Below are 23,956 nucleotides of genomic sequence, written 5' to 3'. Positions count from 1 at the left end.
AGCTAACATAGATGATATCTAAATGACGTACTAAAGCAGTCAGACAAGTGAAAAGTCAGAACAGGCAGTGGTGAAGATATAATGGGGCAAGTAACATAATGGCATGTGGATGCATCACACTATTTGAAGGTAATGGTCCGTGCACATTAGAAGTACCTGCAAATGACAAACAGGCTACCTGACCAGGTGGAGGACCAGCAAGCCCCTGACGAAAGTTATCTGGGAGATATGACCGATTACTCATTTCCACAAATTGCTGGGAAATTCTGCAATAAATTGCTCTTGTATGAGTTCAGCTATTGTCAAATTTAAACCCTGTCAACACTAGCACATTAGGCATAGCAAATGGAAGTAAGATAAATTAGAGCCACCTTACAGTAACGACAGAATATCATGTACTGTCCAAGAGTATGATTTGTAACTTAGTGGAAGTAATAAATACAACTGAAAAAGAAGAGTATTGATTTCCGTTTTTCTTTGTGTAAAATGTCAATTTTCCACCATTTACAGCCCGTGTGAGTAGCCCACACATTTACTGTAAAGATCCACAGCAACATAAGGAACGGATTATAAATATGGCCCTGATTTCCTCAACATAACTTTCCTAAGTGCTCCTTCATAGCTCCCATAGAGAGCTGCAAAAATGCCATCAAATCTAACCCATATGAGCAGTAAAATTAAACACAGAAGATATATTCTGTCTTTAAAGTACAGATCCCAGTAAACACTGTTGTGTACATCGTACCATAAAGATTACAAGAATCATTTTTAATGTCCATATGTGATCGGTCCAAGTCTTGGCACTCAACCATTGCTCCAAATTGTTATGTCCCCTGGTGCTTTACCAGCTCCTTAATCATGTACGTTAAAGTGAGAGCACATGTCCTTTTTTTTTTTTTTTTTTTTTTAAAAGCTATAAGCAGCTGAAAACACATTTGTGCGTAGTTCTTTGTTACAGTCCAACAGTTTCATGAAAATACATAAAACATTATACCTTTTGAAATCAGAACAGGAGTGGGCAGGAGCTTAGTCTATTTTTTGGGAACACCTGAGGTTTACCCTGTTGTATGCTAAACATTTCCGCACCTGGACTTGTACCTTTCTGTCATTCAACAATATTAATGAACTAAAAAAATCCTGATGCTCCTCATTCATAACGTTCTGCATGCTCTACTGATTTCCCATTGCAATGTCCTTACATTTGGTTTACCTGAACAATAACCCATTATCTTTAACACATTTTCATCGCAACAACCAAAAAAAATCTTCTTCTCTTAAAGGCTGCCTGTTCCACTCCCATTCTATATTTAATCCACAATAGCCTGGCCTTTACTGATCTTCAAGTCATGATCAGTACAACGGAATTGTGATGCATCCATTGCCTATACTGCTTTATTGAAGACTGGATCTTTGTTGTGCAGTGAAATAACATGCAAGCGTGCAATGGCACAGCAGCTAGAGCAAGTACAACCTGATATTTGAATGAAACAGTTGTGTGGCATTCGACATTTCAGCACAGTTGTATGTTAACAAATAGGCTAAAGATAGAGGAAAATGTGACATATATAAGATACCTGCTTAAGGATCCAGACTTGTGTCTTGTGAATTAAACCAGAGTGGATAGCATACAGTATCATAACCGGACTTATTCTGCTAAGCAGTGCCTCATTTTCCTTATGGGAGTAGTGATAAACAGGCTGGACAAATCTTAGGTTCTTAAATTGGTGCCACTGAGAATAAAAACTGGGTGATTGCTACCTTGGACAAAAATTAAATTAAACAGAAAACAAAGAGTATACAACTGTGATTAGTCGCTTTTCAAATACACGGAACTTAAAAGCGGCCATCATAGCAGAGGAGCATAGTCATAGCTCTGTTGGGGAGGTCGGTACCCAGCTCAGCCAATTCTCTTGAGTGGTAGGATTAGGGTGCCGTCCAGTGAGTACATGCAGGAAGTTTCCCTGGAGCGCCGGGGCAGGGGTCCCCCCCAGCCTGGACAAGGGCCAGTGTCATGGTTCCATAGACTTGGGAACCTGGGAGGTCTTCGGCTGGTATGGTCGATGCTTGAGGGCTAATCCTCGGGTGGCTCTCGGCCTAGGATGGTGGATCATCGCTGGGGAGAGAGTAAGTAGGGATTTGCCCTGAGGAAACGCCCTCCTCTATGGCACCGCTGAGCTCCTTTCCACTGTAGTAGGTTTCTGCTGTGGCTGTTGTATTCGAGCCTGCAGTTTAGCCCAGAAAGCTGTAAAGATTTCCTCCAGGCGCTGTAGGGTTTGCTCACTTGAGCTGCGAGGAGGTGGTCGCACTAGGCCCAGATACCTTGTGTCTTCAAGAGGGGTCGCCGCCATCTTGGGAGGTATTAGTTGATGTATTGTGTCTCGTGGCTGAGGCTATGTGCCCGGGTAGCGTAGCATGTACAGAGTGTGCTCAGTGGGGACCGGGATATCCCCCACCGGTCCAGAGGGGGGTGGTAACGGGGCTGCAGAGGATTCGCTTTGTGATGCATTGTCCCGAGCGGGAGATCGGCCTTCTCTCCTAGCCGACAGGCCAACGCTCTCAGTAAGCCGAAGTACCAAACGGCGATGTCCGAGGACAAAGCCGGTATTTTTGGGAGCCGTAGTGTCCCCTTTAGTAAGGATGAGTGCTCTGCTGAATTCTGAGCTGTTTGTGGTGATTTAAGTGCTGTTTTAGGCAAGTTAGGATTCTTTCAAGCAGGAGTATGGCATGTATCCCAGCTTTTTTTCCCATCACTTACCTGGACATCGCTCATTCTCTAAGGAAAAGATTGTCATGATGGTCCTTGCAAATAGGTATTAATTACTACTTTATATTATAAGTAATGTCAAGGATTCATTCACAAACATATTTCAGATGTAATACCCGTCCGGTGAATAAGCCCTAACTCCTTGCAATTTTCTGATCAAAAACCTTTTCTCATAGCAAAACTAGATTGATGTGTGTCCATATTCTTTAACTGAAATCGCATTATTAAAGGTCTTTATTTTGGAGCACATTCAATGCGGATTAGAAAACTTCAGGGCCCTTTCAGAGAGTGTCCATATAAATGAGAATTTGAATTTGTATTTGTTATCTCTATCTTTAAAAAAAAAAGTTTAACTGTAAAATTTCATCTTAATATATTGTTTGTCTTGATTTTAATATTGTTCCAGTTTTGTACGTCACAACGGACTCCTCTTTTAGCAATCTCCAGTTGCTTTTCAGAAGGACGCTTATTTCATTTCGTTACAGTAGATCCTTTTAAATAGGACTCCAGTGCCAAGTCTAAGCCAAGTATTTCTGTCTGAAATTCCACTCATATTTCTACCAATTGCATTCTCATTACAATTCATCCAGATGCTTTCAATGGAAACTATATTTCAGATCATAACGTCTGCATCTTTTTTTGATGGACAAGCTCCTTAAAAAAAAAAGGTGGATGCGGGCTATGTTTTTAAGATGGAATCTACAGGATTTGGCAACATACTGGATGTGAGGCCAGAGTCAAGTATAACGCCAAGACAGTGCGCTTGCAAGGATGGAATTATGTGGATACCACTAACTTGAAGGGAGAGTGAAAGAGGAGGATCTGAATTAGGAGGAGGAAAGGCAAGGAACTCCGTTTCAGAGAGATTGAGTTTCAGAAAGCGGGAAGACATCCAGTCAGAGATGGAAGAAAGGCGAGCAGTGACACGTTGCAAGACGGCAGGGGAGAGGTCCAGGGAGGAGAGAGATATCTGGGTGTCATGAGCGTACAGGTGGTAGTGGAATCCAGAGGTAATAAGTTTGCCAAGAGAGGCTGTGTAAAGAGAAAACAGAAGGGGACCAAAGAACAAGGGGGATTCCAACCGAGATAAGAGGAAAACCACGAGAGGACAGAATCACAGAGACCGAGTGATTGAAGAGCTTGAAGAAGGAGAGCATGATCAACGGTGTCAAATGCAGCAGAGAGGTCAAGAAGAATTAGTATGGAGTAGTGGCCTATGGATTTAGCTGCAATAAGGTCGTTAGTAACTTTGATAAGAGCAGTCTCACTAGAGTGGAAAGGGGGCGGAAGCCAAATTGAAGAGGGTCAAGGAGAGAGTTGGAATTGAGGAAGTGAGACACACGGCAAAGACAAGTCTTTCCAGAAGCTTTGAAGAAAAAGGAAGCATTGATATGGGACAATAGTTAGAGGGGGAGGACGGGTCGAGAGATGTTTTTTTTCAGGATAGGTATTACAGTATCATGTTTAACCCCTTAAGGACCAAACTTCTGGAATAAAAGGGAGTCATGACATGTCACACATGTCATGTGTCCTTAAGGGGTTAGGGTCAGCAGGGACAACCCCAGAAGAGAGAGAGCAGTTGAAGATGTGTTTTAAGGAAGGCACAAGAAAAGGGGACAGAGATCTGATAAGGTGAGATGGGACAGGATCGAGCAGGCAAGTGGTGGGGCGAGAGGAAAGGAGAAGCGCAGCCACCTCTTGTTCAGAAGCCGGGGAGAAAATCTGAAGGGTAGGAAAGGCATGATCTACGTGTGGTTGAGAGAGAGAATAGCAAGGTGGAGAGAATTCTTTCCTTAGCTGTTCAATCTTGTCTGTAAAGCTATCGGCTGTCAGGTTAGTTTGGGGGGTGGCCACAGCAGGACGGAGAAGAGAGTTAAAGGTGTCAATGAGACGCATGGGATTGCGGGAGCATGAACTAATGAGAGAGGAAAAGTATGACTGTTTGCACAAAATGAATCTAAATTTATAACATGCTCCTCCAGCTGTTTAAGATTCTCACTCAATTACCTCTTCATTCCTTCTATATTCTACCAAGCTGCAACTCTCTGTTTACTTATTTTGCCATCACTTCCAAACTTCCCCTGCTACCTCTTGTCTCAAATTCCCATTGTATCCTTTAGATTGTAAGCTCACGGGCTAGCTAGCTAAGCACTTTGATTTGGCTGGCATTAAATCTAGCCAACATTTGATTTACAAAATTCGCCAAAAACAACTGATATTTCTTGACTGTTTTTTTGCAGATATAATTAAAATTTAAGCCGAAATTTGAAAAATATACAACTGATACAAGAAATAAAGTGTCCCTCCAGTTTGGAGGTTGTTGGGTTTTGTTTTGTTTTTTGGTTGCGGGCAGGGCCGGTCTGGGAACTAAAAGCAGCCCTGGAAAAAAATTCTATACCAGCCCAATAATGCGTCGCGCCAGCATAGTGTGCTGATATAGAGGGTGAAAAAATAACTTGAAATTGAAAACTCTTACTCCAACGAAAGAACGCATATAGGGCTTCAAAATAAACAAGAGCGCATTTATTTTAAGTAGATGTACATTTGCATGTAATCAATGTTTCAGTACAACTACTTTGGCCTATTAAGGACATTTTAGTAATGGTACTGAAATGCTGAATGTCTGCAGTTGCACAACTAAAAAAAGAAACATGAAGTTAGCTTGTTTATTTTGAAGTTCTATGGGTGCGCTCTTTACTTTAAATATGTTATGGTGCATGAGTATGCAACTAGCAACTAGACTGGGCCAATACGTGCTCATTATATATATTATATATATATTAATGACATTTATGTGTGTATTATGCATATATAAATGTATATTACTATATGTGTAAATATTATATGTTACTAATACACACATCAATATATATATATATATATATATATATGTGTGTGTGTGTGTGTATTACGGTCAGGATCAGATCAATTTACGTCTATTACCTTTACCTCGTTTAGTGTATCTTGTCTCCAATTGTCTCCTTTTTTTCTCTTACAGCGACCCTTGTGCATCTTTTACTTCATCCCAGTCCCTGTGTGTTTCTTTTTACCCTTCTCCAGCCTCTGTATTTCTCTTTCCCCCAGCCCCTTTTGTGTTGTTCTTAGCCCCAGCCAACAAACCTTCTGTGTCTCTTTCTCCCCTCTCCTCTCTGTCTCTCTTCCCCATCTCCTCCCTGTGTCTCTCTTCCCCATCTCCTCCCTGTGTCTCTCTCTTACCCCTCTGTCTCTTTGTACCCCCATCCCCTGTGTCTCTCTATTACCCCTCTGTCTCTTTGTCCCCCCTTCCCTGGTGTCTCTATTACCCATCTCTTTGTCCCCCCAACCTCTATGTCTCTCTATTACCCCACTGTCTCTTTGCCCCCCCTTCCCTGGTGTCTCTCTATTACCCCTCTCTTTGTCCCCCCCATCCCCTGTCTCTCCATTACCCCTCTGTCTCTTTGCCCCCCCCTTCCCTGGTGTCTCTCTATTACCCCTCTCTTTGTCCCCACCATCCCCTGTCACTATATTACCCCATCTGTCTATGTGTCCCTCCTTGCCCTATGTCTCTCTAATACCCCTCAGTCTCTGTGTCCCCCCTTCCCCTGTGTTTCTATTACCCCTCTATTTGTCCCCCCTTCCCCTCTTTTTGTCCCCCCCCTTCCCCTATTTTTCTCTGTACCTGCTGTTACAGGAGGACTGAGGGAGGGGGCGGCGCTAACTACCATGCTCCCTCCCGGTTCCTATAATTCCCAGCATCTACACATCATAGAGTAATCGCCACTCTATGATGTGTAGATGCTGGGAATCATGGGAACCGTGAGGGAGCATGGTAGTTAGCTCCGCCCCCTCCCTCAGTCCTCCTGTGCTGACAGCTATGCTGCTGTCAGTATCAGTGAGTGTGCCGCCGGATTGCTTAGGCGGCCGCCAAGCACACTCTCTGATACTGACAGCTGTCAGCACAGGAGATGGGGCCGCCGGCCAGAAGGTGAGTAATCACCTCAGAGTGTGCCGCCGGACCGGCCACCCGGCGGCATTGACATGTGGCCGGCGGCCTCGATTTTATTAAAATATAGAGAGCAGGGCTCCCTCTCTCTCTCCAGCCCCCCAGGTGCCGCGGCCCACCGGGAAATTTCCCAGTATCCCGGTGGGCCAGTCCGGCCCTGGTGGGGGGTGAAAAAAAACAATGCAACTACGGTACATGTCAAGCTAATATCTGTGTTTTTATTCATGTTTTTCCAAGAATTATATTTTATCCTAGGCACATGTAGTTGTACAGACTCTCTCATATAAACCTCATGAAAGAGCCTGTGCAAATCATTTGGGATAGATTTTAAAAGAATAAAATCAATGAAAATCCAAATTATTACTCTGTATCCAACAAAGTATGAGAATTGTTACCGACCTGCTGCTTTGGTTGCAAACCTCATTTCACTGCAGTCCACAGTTTGAGTGAACCCCAATGTTTTTTGTTTGTTTGGTTTTCAAGCACATCCATGCCAATACAGTAGGTTCTCTGACAGCTTACAATCTAACCGTCTTTTCTAAACATTGTTCTCTAGTTTGAATTTAACAATATAAACAAAGTACTACCCTGTGCAAAAACTATAACGACCACAAATATTATGTGAAACCGATTATTATAATTTTACAATATGTTTTATTATAACCATTCTAACCGATATTGACATGCCTTCATTTAAACTTTACAGAGGGTAAAATCCGGAAGAGATGGCAGTGCCCGAAGTAGAAGAGACGGAAGTGCCAGCAGTGGTAAGTGCCATGCGTTGGTCTACTCTCTCTGATTTTATAATATAAACCTGTAGCCCTATTTCACATGGTGCCAAATGTATAGGGTTGAGATTGCACCCATTCCAGGAGTGAACACACTGCATTGTAATCAATTAGGCATATGTTATCTGTGAACAAACCACACATTTTGCGGTGTTCTTATTAAAATGTGTATTTTCTACTTTGACATGAGCTGTCAGTCATTCTCATGATGTGAGATCATATTAAAATACTACAGAAAAGTCCATAACAGCAGCTCCTAATTTTTTTTGGAAATGCTGGTTTAGTCTAAAACGTTACAGCTTTGAGTTTTAGCATTTATTTAGAAATATCCAGGGGTCTGGCATGGGCCCCCTAGGTGATAGATTTGGGTTCTTTCCAGTATTCGCAAAGCCTGCATGTTGAGAGGAACCCTAGTAGCGCTGGGTTTTTGTTTATGGAACAATTTTAAAATGGAAAACAGAAATTGTGTGTGTGTCATTTATATACATGCAAGCTATTTTAAATGTTCACTAGTTTTCCTGTAAAATACATGTAAATGGCATCATGAAAACAATCTGGATTTATTTATTTTTTTACACTCTCTGTTAGATGCTGTTTTGTCCCTTAGGTGCTAAGAGTGCCCCATGTTAATGCCAGTATGATGGGCTAATTAGTTATGAGACTTTACTGTCAATTATTTTATTTACTGTAATTACTTTTAGACCAAAGTAACTGTGGTGTCAAAACAAGTGTTTTTTAAAAGTCAACCATTTTGGAGTACAATTTGCAATTGCTTTGCCAATTCCCAATTTTAGTGAATAAAACATGTTAATATGCAAATCTCTGTGTAAATTTGATTCTTACTTTTTTTTTTTTTGGTCTGTATAAAGGACCTAAACTCACCCCTTCTGGAAGTTTAGTACACTAAAGGGCTTTTGATTTACAGCCACGGCAATTAAAATATCTTATAAAATGCATATATATTTTGTTTCACTAAATAGCATCTGCTTAACGTTACAGCAAAGAGTCTTGTAACCACGATCAAGTCAACGTGGTGCATGACAACAGCTAAGCACGGTTTTTGCAACATGTATATGCGGTAAAATAAATCATATATCTCAGACAGACAAAAAACAGATACTAAGAAGGAATTTTACATTCTGGTGATGAACGAATAGTGAAAATAAAATAAAACACAGCTAAATTAAAACAATCATTTTACATTGCATAAATATCAGGTGCTTAAAATATAATGGCCATCATTGAAAACATGGCGCTTGATATTCTAAATGTAGAAGGAACATTCAGAGCTGTAATGAAAGAGATATTCTTGTTGCAGCTGAATTTTATTTTATTTCTTTTCATTTTATTTTATGTCGTTCCACATATAAAGTAATAAAAATATATATACACACCCTTTTCAAACAATGTTTGCCTTAGCAATGGATTGAGGGTACTTGGTTTATATATACATAATAATAATAATAAGATGTAAATATGCAAATACCCTGCATATACTGTTTGACACCCTGTAGAAGTTTATAGATGATGGAGATTCACTTAAAAAAAACATGTATTTAACAAAATTATTTTTTATAGAGAACCACACAATCTATGTAAAATAAAAAAACAATATAACTTATTACCAATAAACCGATCATTCTTGGATCTCCAATGTCAGAATCAATAATGTTAACAACAAAATAAACATGAACAACATTTGTACACCCTCCACTCCACCCTTAGGAGATGGCAGGGGAACCTACTTCGGAATGTATATATTCATTGTGATACGATTAGCACGGCCTATGATTGCATTGGTCATGATTACTGGAGAATAGGCGCTTGACCTTCTTAAATTTTGTTGGAGATACTAGTTTGTGTATGCAAAGGTTTGTGAATGTTTTCCTTCGTGTTAGAATTGAGAAGGTTCATGTAGGACAACTTTTTCTGGAATATGTTTTGTATTTCTTTCCGTTTTTGATGGTAGTTTCCAACAAAGTCATGCAGAAAACAATAGAATTTGGTATTCTAACAATAGAATTTGGTTATTGAAGTGATGGACTCCAGTGACGTAGAAAGGTGTCCTAGCCACTTGTTTTGGTTTTTTTTTGTCCCCTCGTTTGTTTATTCTAAGTATTTCTCATTGTTAGAAACCTACGGGTAAAGCGAAGAAGCAGCAATGCAATAAAATTAGAATTTTTTAAGAGTTACAATTTTTAGCAGAAAGGAAGCAAATAACTTTCCATGTAATTATCGAAGATGAATGTAGAAATTAACAATATAAACAAAATAAACCAACGTCTACTTTTTTTGCACACTAAAGTACTTTCTGCTAAACCTCTAGATGTTCGTGTCCCTTTAAGAGCATTAAGTGCGAAGGGGGCTGCTGTGAGTCATGGCAATTTAGAAAAGGTGTCTAGATCCCCGGCTTTTGTATAACTAAAACCATTAATTTGCAGGCATTAACGCGGGCAAAGCATTATGGAATTTACAGTATTACAGTGACCGTGGAGGGGGTACCTTTTGACCAACCCTGCTCTAGAACTATGAGCAGTATTGAATCTATATGTTCCATTTTGAATACATGTTTATTTCAGCTAGATTGTCTCTTTAACTGAGAACAGGTGGGGGTTTGAGTGCCAGCGAATCTAGATTCTTGTGCCATGGCACAGTATGAATCGTTCAGATATACTCTGCCAAATCCAGAATTATTTGTAGGGAAATTATATCAGTTACAGTTGGGAAAACCTGTTCTTAATACATGGTGTAAAAGGCAGAGAACGTTTCTAATAAATTGTAGATTATACTAGCTTTAGTGTAACTATAATCTTAATTTTATTAATGACAGGAGGCGAATATTCGCTTAAGTCTCTCTTTACTAGAACTCCACAGCAGCACATTAACAGAGAGATAAACACCAAAGACAAAAACATAAGGTATCTATATATAAGGCTCCTCCTAAGCCACCATTTCCTCTTTCACGCTGCGACAACGTAACGTACACAACAATGACAATAACTAAATAAAGAAAAATTCACAACATAACGATGAATGTCATCTGGAAAAACTTCGGATAATGGATGAACTTGATCTTTATCCCGCCAAACGGCCGATCCTATGAACTGAAGTCGAACCATTAAACTGAAACGAAATAAACAGAATCGAAAACACTGATTAGTGAACGAAATGTACGGATAAAACATAAATCCCACGATCCAGTACTGATAGAATAAAGACACGAAATCCATACTAATGACCGTCAATACCGTATAACATGCACTTCCCACAACATCACCCCAGACTAACCAACCTAGCCCAGATAATCAGACAAATCAACAGAAATACAATCAATGCAATCCATCCAAAACAAGGGGGGGAAGAAATCAAATTGGGTGGGAAATATTCGCCTCCTGTCATTAATAAAATTAAGATTATAGTTACACTAAAGCTAGTATAATCTACAATTTTATAGCATGACAGGAGGCTTCATATTTGCTGTTTTAACGCTCCGACAGCAAAGCAGCATGTTCCGACGGTCTAAAGTAAAATAGGCGAAAAAACTCTACACGGGACCAGTCCGCCAAACGCAAAATGTCCTGAAGGGAAGCGCTCGCCAAAAAAGCTCCGGAAGCTGCGGCGCCCCTAACCAAAAGCGCTCCGAAGGTCGCATCCACGCCCGCCAGAGCCAAAAGACATCTTATCCATCGCGCCAGTGCCTTCGCTACACGAAGCTTAGGCGAGTCCTAGAAGTAAGGGCATGATACAACCGTCGAATCCGACTTGGTACGTCTAAGCACCTTGACGGAGACCCCCTCTGGAGAAAAACAAGAAAGCGCCGACATCGAAGGCCCGGACATCCGAAACACGTCTGAACGAGACCAGACACAACAAGAGGGCAAATTTCGCTGAAAGCTGGCGAAGAGAAAGGTCCTGGTTATCAGGCCAATTCCGAAAGAACGCCAAAACCAAACGCACGTCCCAGAGGGAAGAATACTTGGGCGCCGGAGGGCGCACCAGTCTCATTCCACGCAGGAGCCTGCAGACTAGCAGATCCTGGCCGATGGGGAAAAACCCGAAGCGGGACAAGTGCCGTCGAGATAGCTGATCTAACCACGATAACCAAGCGATATGACCGACCCAGGTCAAAGACAAGAGACAAGAAATTCAGCACGCTAGATACAGGACCCGTAAAGGGATCGGTATCCCGTTCCAAGCACCAGCGAAACCAGGAGCTCCATGTTGAGAGATAACACCTCTAGTGCTCGAAACCGAGTTGTTGATGTATTGCACCGCCGAACCATTGTCCATCCGAAGGAGCACGCATCAGTCCGACAGATGCTTCGCCAGGCTCCGAATTGCCAACGAACCTGCAATCAACCCCAGGCAATTGATGCGGGATTCCGATCTATTGTCTGACCACGGGCCCCCCGTGGACCTCGTCGTGCACGAGGCACCCCAGTCCCAAAGACTCGCATCCGACTCCTACACGAGATCCAGGGTCATCCCGAATATCGCCTTGCTGTTCCAGGCGGATATATGCGGGAGGCACCAGCTCAATCCGGCCTGCACGTCCGAGGCCAAGGAGATCATCTGGTCCTAAGAGGGTCTCTTGCGTAGAGAGTGTGCCTTCAGCCGCTGCATGGCCCTGTAATGTAGTGGGCCCGGGTAGAACGCCTGTATCGAGGCCAAGAGGAGACCCACCACGCGAGCCAACCTCCGGAGGGGAGTTCGGTCTTGTCGAAAACACGTCTGATCTCCTTCCGAATGGTCGTTATCTTCGCCACAGGCAGGCGGAGAATGCCGTCTTGCGCAACGACTACGAAACCCAAGAATTCCACCGTCTGCGCAGGCTTCAAGGCCGATTTCTTCAGAATGACCACGAACCCCCGGCATTCCAACGAGGAAAACGCAGAGCGCGTCCGAAATCTGAGCCCGGCGGGGTCCTCGCAAAGATAAGCAAGTCATCCAGATAGACGATGCAGCGTACGGCCTCTGCTCTGAATTGGGTGACCACCGGTTTCAGGAGCTTGGTGAAGCACCAAGGGGCCGAGCTGAGGCCGAAGGGGAGGCATGGGAATTGGTACGGAGAGTCTCTCCTTACGAATCAGAGGGGACTGCGACAGGCCCCGTCCACCGGGATGGAGAGGTAAGCGTCTTCTAGGTCCAGTCTCGCGACCCAGTCTACTGGCCAGAGAAGGCATCGAAGAAGGTGAATGCCCTCCATCTCGAAGTGGTTGTATACCACAAAGGCGTTCATTTCTCCTAAATTGATCACTGGACGGAATTCTACAGACTTCTCCCTTACCAGGAGAAAATCGAGCTGACGAAACCCCCCAAATCCGGGGCCTGTAGGACCGCGCCTTTGGCTAGCGGAGCTCGAACTTCCACCTCCAACAAGGGCTGTTGGCCTCTTGTGATGACGGGGGTCCTCGGGCGTCCAACCTGTGTAGGGGAAGAGTGGAAGTCTGTGACATAACTCCGCACTGTCCCAAGGACCCATACGTCTGAAGGTAACCGTGGGCGGAAGACCCTCCCGATCGAAGACTTCGCTTTATCCCGGGAGGTAAACAGAATAACCTGTTTCTGCAGTTCCTCAACGAAAGGCTCCCTGAACAGCAGACCTTTAGCCAGGGGACCCACATCTTCGGCTCCCAAATCCGACAGCTTGTTGTCCAGATGGAAGAGTGCCGTCTTCCTGGGTTCCGTGCAAAGGGCCACAGTGGCATTGCCCAGCAGGCAAATTGAACAAAGTGCCCAGTCCCTCATGGTGGCTGGGTCCAGAGCCCTACCTTCTGTGAAGGCCTCGTCTGTTAGGGCCAACATCCGGGGTAACCGCCACCCTGTCCGGCAGTACCGGTCTGGGGCATTCCGCCCGCAGCTTCTTGCAGGCCTCACTTCCAAGGGGTCTACGGACCCAGTAGCGCACGAATTGTGCCAAGTGGTCGGGCAGTGACTAGTCCGAGGACCTGGGGCGTCGGATAGATTGAGGCTCTAACAGAGGTTCTCCAGTAGTGCCCAAAAGGGTATCGTCCCCCAACATTGTCGTGGGGGCCCTAGTCGGTGGCGCGTCTTCCTCTTCCCAGCGTCCACCGGGACCCTCGCCAAGGTCCGCAACCCAAACATCATCTCCATCTGAGGGAGGCTGGTCTGCCCGCCACACATCCAGCGCGGCCAAGGTGGGGGGGGGGTAAGGAGGCCTCCTCCCCTGTGCCCGATAGGTGGTGGCGCCTGGCCGGCGAGGTTGTCAACCTCAAACCACGTCACTTCGCCGGAGTCTTGCCCGTCCGGGAGCGTGGTTCAGGGTCTTCACCCTTTCAATAGCGCGTTCGCGCACTTGCCTGCTCTCGCACCTGAGAGTCTGACTCATCCGAGTCTTCTGCCAACTGAGAGGTTCCACACACACCCCTGTCCGTATGTGGTTGAGGGAGGGCCCTAGCCAGGGCTTTTTCAACAGATGCGGTCACAGCCGCATTAAGTAAAGCCTGCAAATTCTGCTCCTGTGCAGAGGCGTCCATAAAGTCTGAGTCTATGATACTTGATACCTACGAAGCTAGAAAACAGGTATCATTAGCAGACAAAAGGGGCAGCACCCCTAGTGTTGGCAGAGGCAAGTAATAATGCATGCAGGCTCAACAAACCGTTATCCAGGGTATGGAGCCACCAGTCCAATAGCATGCATAGTATGGCACAGACAAAGCAGGCCAATCAAGGGGCACAGACAAAGCAGGCCAATCAAGGGGCACAGACAAAGCAGGCCAATCAAGGGGCACAGACAAAGCAGGCCAATTATAAAGGCACAGACAAGGCAGGCCAGTATAAGGGTACGGGCGGTACCGACCCAGAGGTATAATGCAGGCGGAAACCTAGATCCTTTTAGACATGTAGTAGAATCTTGACTATTAGGGTGCAGGGTAGAGACGAAGCTGGGTCCTTATAGGCAAGGTTCTTCAAGATAGCGAAACACTTTAGTTTTTATATGGTTGTGCCTGATCCATTAGGCCACAAAATACGAGTGCCATGCTCAACCACCCAGATGGGGCCTGAACCCACAATCCCTGGCTTTTGACGCCAGTGCTACCTCCATCAGGCAACCGAGGCTTGATTAGAGCAGTCCTAGTTCAATAAGTGGGTAAGGACACCAGGCAGGGACACCTGCAGGAGGCACGCAGTGCCATGTGGAAGTCAGGAGAACCAGTAAACCATAAAACCATGTCCATAGAAAAACATGCAGGGCAAGCACACATGCAAAGAATCGAAAACTAAAGTCTATTGCTTTGTTACTTGGGAAGGTGAGGGGGATAGAATCTGCGACCCTCATATATGGGGCATAATTTATGATGCAAGGGCTCACAGAGCTGCCTCACATGGACAGAAAAGAAAGCTGTCACCAAAAAATACGCACCCCCAAACAGCCCAGGAGATGGGGAAACACACCGGACCAGCTAGTCACTGTACCTTTAATAAGGCAGTGACGCGCGCGGCTAACACAGTGGAGAGCCGCGCACCCACTGCCCGACCACGCATTCGCGGGGAAGGTGACCGGGAGCGGAGGCTCCCGCGGCAAATGAGTAGATCCCTGCTCCGTCCCCACTGATAACAGTGTTAGCGAGTGAGCGGGGACGCGGGCAGGGTAAAGAACAAAACGGGGATTCCCGCTCGGCGGACGAAGCCGGCGGGCGGGAATCAAAGGCAACACACGAGGGACCGCAGGAGTCTTTCTCCGCGGTCCCGGTGGTCGGCACGGGGAGCGGTCGGAAGACCGCTTCTCGGCGACCACCACGGCCAATAAGCCAGAGGAAACAGAACAAACAATAAAGCCAACAGGGTAAAACAAAACTCCCAAGGAGAAAACAGGCACAAAGAAATAAACACATGGCAAACTACCAGTAATCTGTATAAATAAACACATGGCAAACTACCAGTAATCTGTATAACTAAACACATGGCAAACTGTCAGTAATCTGTATAACTAAACACATGGCAAACTGTCAGTAATCTGTATAACTAAACACATGGCAAACTGTCAGTAATCTGTATAACTAAACACATGGCAAACTGTCAGTAATCTGTATAACTAAACACATGGCAAACTGTCAGTAATCTGTATAACTAAACACATGGCAAACTGTCAGTAATCTGTGTAACTAAACACATGGCAAACTGTCAGTAATCTGTATAACTAAACACATGGCAAACTGTCAGTAATCTGTATAACTAAACACATGGCAAACTGTCAGTAATCTGTATAACTAAACACATGAAAAAAAAAAAAAAAAAACGATCAGTATTGTAAAGGAAACATTCACCAAAGAAAATAAAAGAGCCAGAAAGGCACATAAATCTCACAACCAAGCATAGTTCATAACAATTATAAATAAATCACACTAAATCCCAAAGCCACCCACAAGAAGCAGGAGGCAGAGGTACTCTGACCTGTACTGATGCAGAGCAGCAAAGAAAGAGGAAATGGTGGCTTAGGAGGAGCCTTATATATAGATACCTTATGTTTTTGTCTTTGGTGTTTATCTCTCTGTTAATGTGCTGCTGTGGAGTTCTAGTAAAGAGAGACTTAAGCAAATATGAAGCCTCCTGTCATGCTATAAAATTGCTGACATAGTACACCCTTTTACTGCACGTGAAATTAATTGGCTCCATCAATTGCTTGGGCTTGTTTTAATAGAGTGGATGAAGATCATTGCGAAATTGCAAGTGCAGGCTTCTAAACATGTCACACAGCTCAACAAACTTGGAATAATGTAATAGAGCAGATTTGTTTCAGCTCTCACCACTTTGGCCCTATGGTACCAGAAAGCTCAAACACAGGATTGAGTGACACATTGCAAAGCACTGAATTGTTTAGTACGGCAAATGGACCTTCAAAGGTTTACACCAGTCTTCAGTCGGTCTTAAAAGAACATTGTAACTTTAAAAAATAAATAAAAAATCCTGTGCTGGACAAACTCGTCTCTAAAGCCACTCCATTTTTTTGAGAGATCAACATTCCTGATTCGGTTAAATCTCATTCTTGTTATTGCAAAGCATTGAGGACATATGGAGCACGTGTGGCAATCGCCATCAATCCAATGGTTCACTCTGAGAAGAATTAGTGGTGTAGGACGTTATTGTGCTGCACGTGATAATATCGAACATGAAAACCTTGATGAATCAAAGTACTTTAGATGATAATGCCACTAGCGGCTCGCTGTCTGATGGCTCTTAGAGCCATGTTTTCAATGCAGTATGTAAACACTACTGTCTTACATTGTCTGAGAAACGACCACTATACTAAGATGTTAGTTTTGGTCCTTATATAGTCACAGTAATTTTTTTTTATGGTGTGTAACAATATAAAAAAGGCCACAATTAGTCCTGGATCCCCTAGGGAACCCCCTAAAAATATATATATATATATACAGACAGACAGACAGAGTATTATGCCAATAATACTGAAATGGAAGCCTTCTAAGACTATTTTAACAGTTTGTATAGTACATACCTTTAAGTGCTGTGGAGTTGAAGTGAATTGCTTTCGTTTTTACAAATGTACAGAACATGAACTGCAATATTCAAAGTATATACACCAACATTGAAAGGGTTAATGGAATATTGCACTCTATATACTTACATCAAATAATCAATGGGTCTTGGAGTAGGCTTATTTCAAACAGCAGTTATATTTGGAACCCAGCAATGCCTCTGATTATTGCTAAAAACAAAAAGTATGACGTTAGCTGGCACCGCGCATACAATGCATTTGTTTTCTATATATACAGAAGGATTGGAAGCTTGTGTTGTCTGCTCAGGGCAGGGCTCAGAATTTCAAGTCTTATCCTCACAGGTCTCAAAGTCATAGCAAGCCTGGAGGGTCCATAGCACATTTACATTGGGGGAATCCCAACTGCCAGGGTTAAATATTTACTCACCAGTGGGCGAGTGGAAATTTCGAGCCCTGATTTGTAAAGAAATTGAATATTTATCCAGAGATTGATAGTGACCTCGGTTTTGTTTGCTTTTCAAGACAGTGGTCAGAGCAGTGTAACGAGTGCTAAAGGAGAGCGCCTGAGTGCCAAGTTAAGAGCTCTGCCAACATCAAGTGACCCATACGAGCCCAGCAGCCATAAAGAAATTGGTAAGTGACAGAATCGAATCTACCGCTACATAGTCCCTACTTTATGATACTAAAAACGCTAAGATCAGACTAGACACATTTCCAGATTTAACAGTACAAACTAAATGATGTATGCTAAAAGTTACCTAGCCATGTACATAATGCCCTTCTTATTTCAATAAATGGTCTTATCGCAGTCTGATACCCACTCCTTGTTTGATTCCAAATTGGTAGCCAGCATTCAATCTTCAGATTACAAAATTCAAGCTACAATAACCAGGCTATGACTACTGCTGACTTGGAGAATTTTTTCAGATCAGCTGGTTTTGTATAAATTTTGGCTTGACCAAAACCAGTGCCTGAATCCATCTTTGAATATTTACTATAATAGAGTTGCATTCATTGGCTGAGAGTGGTGGTCTCACACTCTCAGCCAATGAATGGCCATTAGGATCGGCTTCTGCAGACAGGATGCACGGCGATAGAGGAAGGACTTTTGTGATCCAGGTTAGAGAGCAACCACCATTACTGGGAAATGGGGCCAGGGTACTCCCAGCATCATAACCACTACAGTGGGCTTGGAGAGACAATTTAAAAAATGTGTGAAACAGGGGGCGTGGCAAGCCGAGCAACAAAGCAGACGTACACCCGCGGAGCTGTGGGCCAGATTGGAGAAAATAGGCATTTATCTATATGTTGGAGCTCCCACAGCTAGAACTCTTTATCGCCGCCTGACAGAGACTACTACTACTACTTGTAAACACAAAATATTTCCCCCACCAGAGACCCCGAGTTTTTCTTGACTAAATTTTTTTAAAATGTAAGCCAAAATATCCGAGATAGAAGAAAATATTTACCTTGTGTTTGTCTATGTTTTGGATGACTATTGTCAACGCACCACAACATGCTACATAGTGAATGGACTCCGTGTGCCAATGCCATTTTCTGAATCCTGTAGTACTTATATTTTCTCATAATCTATTTTGTTTTCTGTTTCAGATGCTTCATATGTAGATCCTCTAGGCCCCCAGATGGAAAGGCCAAAAACAGCTGCCAGGAAAAGAGCAGACGACGAGGACTTTGCCGATGAAGAGTTAGGGGATGATTTGCTCCCTGAGTGATCCTTCAAAGTTTCATAGATTGATGTCGGTCCCAGTTTTGTTCATTTGTTTTTCTATATTCAGATTATAGAATGTTACTGATTTCCTGCTAATGTGATGATTTGCTGGCATTCATACCATGTCATTTTTTTTTGTGATACTGTTGAACATAATGAGCATTTTAATTTAAAATAAATATATTTATATCAAGTGAAATGCTTTATCATGATCGCCATCATCACTTGTCTGTCTTCTAAATGGGAGGGGAGTTGATGTGAATGTTATATTTGTGTGGGAAACAAGTGAAGATGGGTCCTATGCTACTGAGATATGTGGGTGTTATGTGGCCTTTGGACAGTGGGTTGCTGTGTGGTCGATTGGTGTTTACATATGAGTATATGTTAATGGATTGTGTTATGCTGTAGTATGCCCTGTATGGTTGGTGGTCGCTATGGTACTAATATACGGGGGGAGGTATTGTGATGCTGGATGGTTTATGGGTGAACAAATGTAACGTGCCATGGTCAAACCATAGAGGCAGCTCTGCTCACACAACAACATATGGAGAATGACTGATGCAAACTATAGCTGCCCTTTTATTTCTTCATATTACAATGAATTTTAGAATGTAAATATAACATTCTTTTCAGCACTGTATATTTTTAGAAGTATTAAGGTAGAGTACCAGAAAGGATTCCTTCTTTGGGTCTATTTGACCTTAGACTGTCCCTGCTATGCAGCAATGGCTAACAATGGTCTAGGTGTGACATTTTGGTAGGAAGAGCAAGCAGTCACCTATCTGCCCTTGGATAAAGGTATCGAAATGGAGTTTCTTTACAAAACTATGAACTGTAGAGAATTAAACTCTGCCGGTCCCTTGTCAGTTCACCACAAATTGCAATTTAATGCATAAATCCATTTTCTGTTCAAAAAAATATATTTTCTCATTGCACTGCCTGACAATCTGCTTCTAGCGCCTTATCGGCAATAACCAAAACAGTTCAAGATGGCTCAACATGGTGCTAGAGATGTATGTTAACTACATTTACCATGATCCCATGTTGCCTAATCCCTGACTGAGCATTATAGGGCATGTAACTCAAAATGGCATCACTGTGCAAGTCCGTTCTGTAAGTATTCGGCATTTATCTATTTATTTAATTATTCCACGTTTGAACAGATTAGTTGTGTGTGTGTGTTTTTGTGTTTGTTTGTTTTTTTTATTTATCATTGTATGCCTTTATAGTGTTGTTATATCATATAAGATTTCTTCAAGTCAACACGCATTGTTTTTCTCTTTCAATAACTGTCCAACTTGTTGTACCTGCATATATTTTTCTTTCTAGTTAACCCAAATGTAGTTTTCTTTTTCAGTCATCTTTCTTCAAAAATGCATTACCATGGTGTAGTGTGATGCAGTAGTGTCTGCTGTAAATTAGCAAGCCTCTTGGGACAGTGACTGTGCTGGCCCCTGATTCTTGTGTAGGAGTGTGTTTGTGCCTGTTTCACAGACCTGTTGCTGAGTAATATGAATAGGTGTATTGATAGGCAGCCCATGGGGTTATGATGTCATATTCCATATATCGTAGTTATCCTTAGTGGGTCCCTTTACACTGCAGTGAATAAGGTATAGATTTACTCTATCATAAACACAAACCTTTCTGGGAAAACTGCCTCGGGCCAGGCTGAAAATATATTTTTTAAAAACCTGTAAAAATGTGAAATAAAAAAAAAACTATAGTGCGTCAAACTTTTGCTCCCCTGCTACTGATTATCGATGCAATTTTTAGAGACTTATATATATATTTTTTTTTTTTTTTTTTTTTTTGTATGACTATTTTATTCTGGTGCATGATCAGACTAGTTATCAGATCTTTTTTTTGTAACACAATGTAATGTGACCACAAATAATATAGACCATAATTAAAGTGAGCAGTTGACTTAAAGGGACACTAAAATACCAGAACCACTTCAGCTTAATGTAGTGTTTCTGGTGTCTACAGCCTGTCCCTGGAGGTTTAGCACTGTAAACGCTGCCTTTTTAGAGAAAGCTGTCACTCGGACAACCATTAGAGGTGCTGCACAGTGTGCAGCACCTACATTCAGTGTCTTCACGATCTGCATTGAGGTGCTGAATGTTCACCATAGAGGTCCATTGATTCAATTTATCTCTATGAGGATATGCTGATTGGTGCTGCAATAGCCTCCCATGCGCAATAGCCTTTCCTATGGGAAAGCACTGTATTGGCTGAGATCATCAACATTCATGATCTCAGTCTTGGAGGCATAGCCAGCCGCAGCAAGACTGGCGCATTGTAGGGAAAAAGGTGAGTAAGAACACCTCCCCATGTTATCTAAGGGGGGGCCAGAAGCATAAATAATCACTATAGTGTCAGGAATATATGTTTGTATTTCACGATAGTGTTCCTTAACCTTGATTGTCTCCAAGAATACTGCTTGAGTACTTTTTACAGTAGAAAGTAGACATCTGAACTATAACTCCTAGAAACCATGTTCAAAATAACTCAACTGGAACTTCCTAAAACCTCAGCAGCGCTACAGAGGACAGGTGGGCATCATCAGTCGCTGAGTAATATATTGTTTTGGTGCGAGTTCAATGTAGAAACTATATTACCTGGATATTGCTGAAAATATATCAGCTGTAAATGAGTGTCTTTTTTTTTTATTTAATGTTTTGTATTTATTGGTTTTACTTATATTTAAATGCATTATCTATATAATGTACTAAGAAAAGAATGGATCTATAATATCCCCTCATAAGTCACCACTGATTTAGTTCCTGGGTAATTTAATATGCTTCTCCAACATTCCATTTATTTCAGCTCCCAGCCTGTCCCTCTGAAACAAGGGAAGTACAGGAATAAGGTGATATTGCTGTATGAATATTAATAAATGGCTTATCATACCTTGTATGTCTCAAAAAGTCATTGTCACAGTCTTCATCAACAATAGGAAAATATATTAAATAAAATATCAAATATTGAAAAACATTGAGATGAAGTGGTCTGTGTCCCTTTAACCCCTTAAGGACCAAACTTCTGGAATAAAAGGGAATCATGACATGTCACACATGTCATGTGTCCTTAAGGGGTTAAAGGGACACTATAGTCACCTGAACAACTTTAGCTTAATGAAGCCGTTTTGGTGTATAGAACATGCCCCTGCAGCCTCACTGCTCAATTATCTGCCATTTAGGAGTTAAATCCCGTTGTTTATGAACACGAGTCACACCTCCCTGCATGTGACTTGCACAGCCTTCCATAAACACTTCCTGTAAAGAGAGCCCTATTTAGGCTTTCTTTATTGCAAGTTTTGTTTAATTAAGATTTTCTTATCCCCTGCTATGTTACTAGCTTGCTAGATCCTGCAAGAGCCTCCTGTATGAGATTAAAGTTCAATTTAGAGACTGAGATACAATTATTTAAGGTAAATTACATCTGTTTGAAAGTGAAACCAGTTTTTTGTTTTTTTGTTTTTTTTTTCATTTTTAAGTGCTCATGGTGGTAGGATTCTGGATGTGTAGTGTGTCAGCTTGAAACACTGACCATCCAGAGCTATTTGCACTAGTTACACCCCCAACATATGTGATTTGGGAATCCTGGAACTCTGTTCTGTGGTTCCTAATGTCAATTCTGTGCATAATTTACATTTGTTGTTAGCGGATATTGCATGATGGCAACAGAATCTCCGTTTTCCTAGATGCAGGAAACTTCAGTGCTCCCTATCCTCTCCGCTATATATTTTTTCCGCCTGCCTTCCCTCCCCAATTCCTTTCACCCTTCTTTTGCCAACTCAGAGCTCACACATGCACACTGAGATGATTAAATGATCCAATCAAAGGTTTCTCTATGAGCTCCTGTGATGTACAGTTACTTGGCTACCTACATACAGTAAGTATAGTTCCTTGTTTAAAGGAACACTATAGGGTCAGGAACACAAACATGTATTCCTGACCCCATAGTGTTAAATCCAGCATGTAGGTGGCTTGCCTCTTCTCTTCCCCTCCGCCCCCTCCCCCCCCCCCCCCCCCTTCAGCCCCTTTAGAAAATGTTAAAACTCATCTAATTTCCAGCTCAGTGTGGGCCTGCCAACGCTGGCCCCGCCTCCGATCTGCCTCCTTGGTGACATCATCGGAATTGCCTATTTTTAGCTAATCCAATGCTTACCCTGAAATCAGCAAGAAGGCGTGATGGGAACGGGGCCAAACGCTGTTTTAGCCAATCCGCACCTCCTCATAGAGATGCATTTCTATGACCAAAATGCAGAGCGTGGAGACGCTGAACGGCAGTGCTGCCTACTGTGCAGCACTGCCCCAGGAAGCACCTCCAGTGGCCACTTGGAGTTGTCACTAGGGGGCAATATAAACACCGAAAAGGCAGTGTTTGCATTAAAATGCTTGCAGGAAAGTATTATCCTCACCAGAACAACTACATTAAGCTGTAGTTGTTCTGGTAACTATAGTGTCCCTTTAACTATACCTCTCTCTCTTTCCACCTTCCATGTTGCTCAAAGTAGAGCAAATCACTACCTGGACAGACAGAGCATGTTTCCTGTTCACTGCAATCCACTGCACCGTTCAGTTATCATAAAGATGTGCGTCATACAGAGCTGTGCTTTCCAAACCCTCTGGCGTTGAAAGGAATCTCTAATAATTAAATAGTTTGTGAAGGAAGTACTGATTACCCTCCAGACCTCAATCCATTATATCATATTTTCATGGCTCCAGAAAAAGCTGTCACCCATTAAACCCACTTAACCACATTTCCGCAGTTTCGCAGAATAGCCCATAATAGTGCCAATTAGCCGTTATGTAATGTATTTCATGTGCTTGTAAATGCAAAGTATATGATCTGTCATAACGTCATATAATAATACTGTAAACAGGTACGGACTTGGTCGGTGCTAATATCCTTACATGAGATCATATATCGCAAATTCATATTCCAAATCTAAATGGCCATATTGTTATCCCTCATTAGTGAGCTGTTTCTTAAAGGGGAAATGTCACTACTCTGGAAATAAGACTATTTGCATATAACGTTGAAACCTGTCACTCGTGTTAATCTTTTTGCTGTCCTTTTAATGTATATTTAAAGCTTTAGCAATTGACATCATAGATCTGGCACAGTCAAGGCACACATTGCATTGGAGGAAAAAAAAACTAAACAAAACATTGAATGATATCATGCAAAGTACCGCACATGTTGGGAG

At 42.6% G+C, this 23,956-nt stretch overlaps 1 protein-coding gene across 2 annotated transcripts in view; it reads left to right on the top strand.

Moving 5' to 3' along the window:
- IFT88 (intraflagellar transport 88) overlaps positions 1-18,896 on the top strand; it is an 87,154-nt gene extending 68,258 nt beyond the window's left edge. For both annotated transcript variants that reach the window (XM_063444902.1, XM_063444901.1), the window contains exons 24-26: positions 7,453-7,513; positions 17,535-17,645; positions 18,624-18,896. In XM_063444902.1, the coding sequence (XP_063300972.1) occupies positions 7,453-7,513; positions 17,535-17,645; positions 18,624-18,745 (294 nt within the window). In that variant the 3' untranslated portion in view covers positions 18,746-18,896. The remainder of the gene's footprint in view (positions 1-7,452; positions 7,514-17,534; positions 17,646-18,623) is intronic.
- Positions 18,897-23,956: the final 5,060 nt, after the last annotated feature.

The sequence above is a fragment of the Pelobates fuscus genome, chromosome 1 (assembly GCF_036172605.1).
Source record: "Pelobates fuscus isolate aPelFus1 chromosome 1, aPelFus1.pri, whole genome shotgun sequence".
Taxonomy (NCBI): domain Eukaryota; kingdom Metazoa; phylum Chordata; class Amphibia; order Anura; family Pelobatidae; genus Pelobates; species Pelobates fuscus.
Note: the sequence above shows the minus strand (reverse complement) of the source record. Positions and strands in the feature narration are given on the sequence as shown.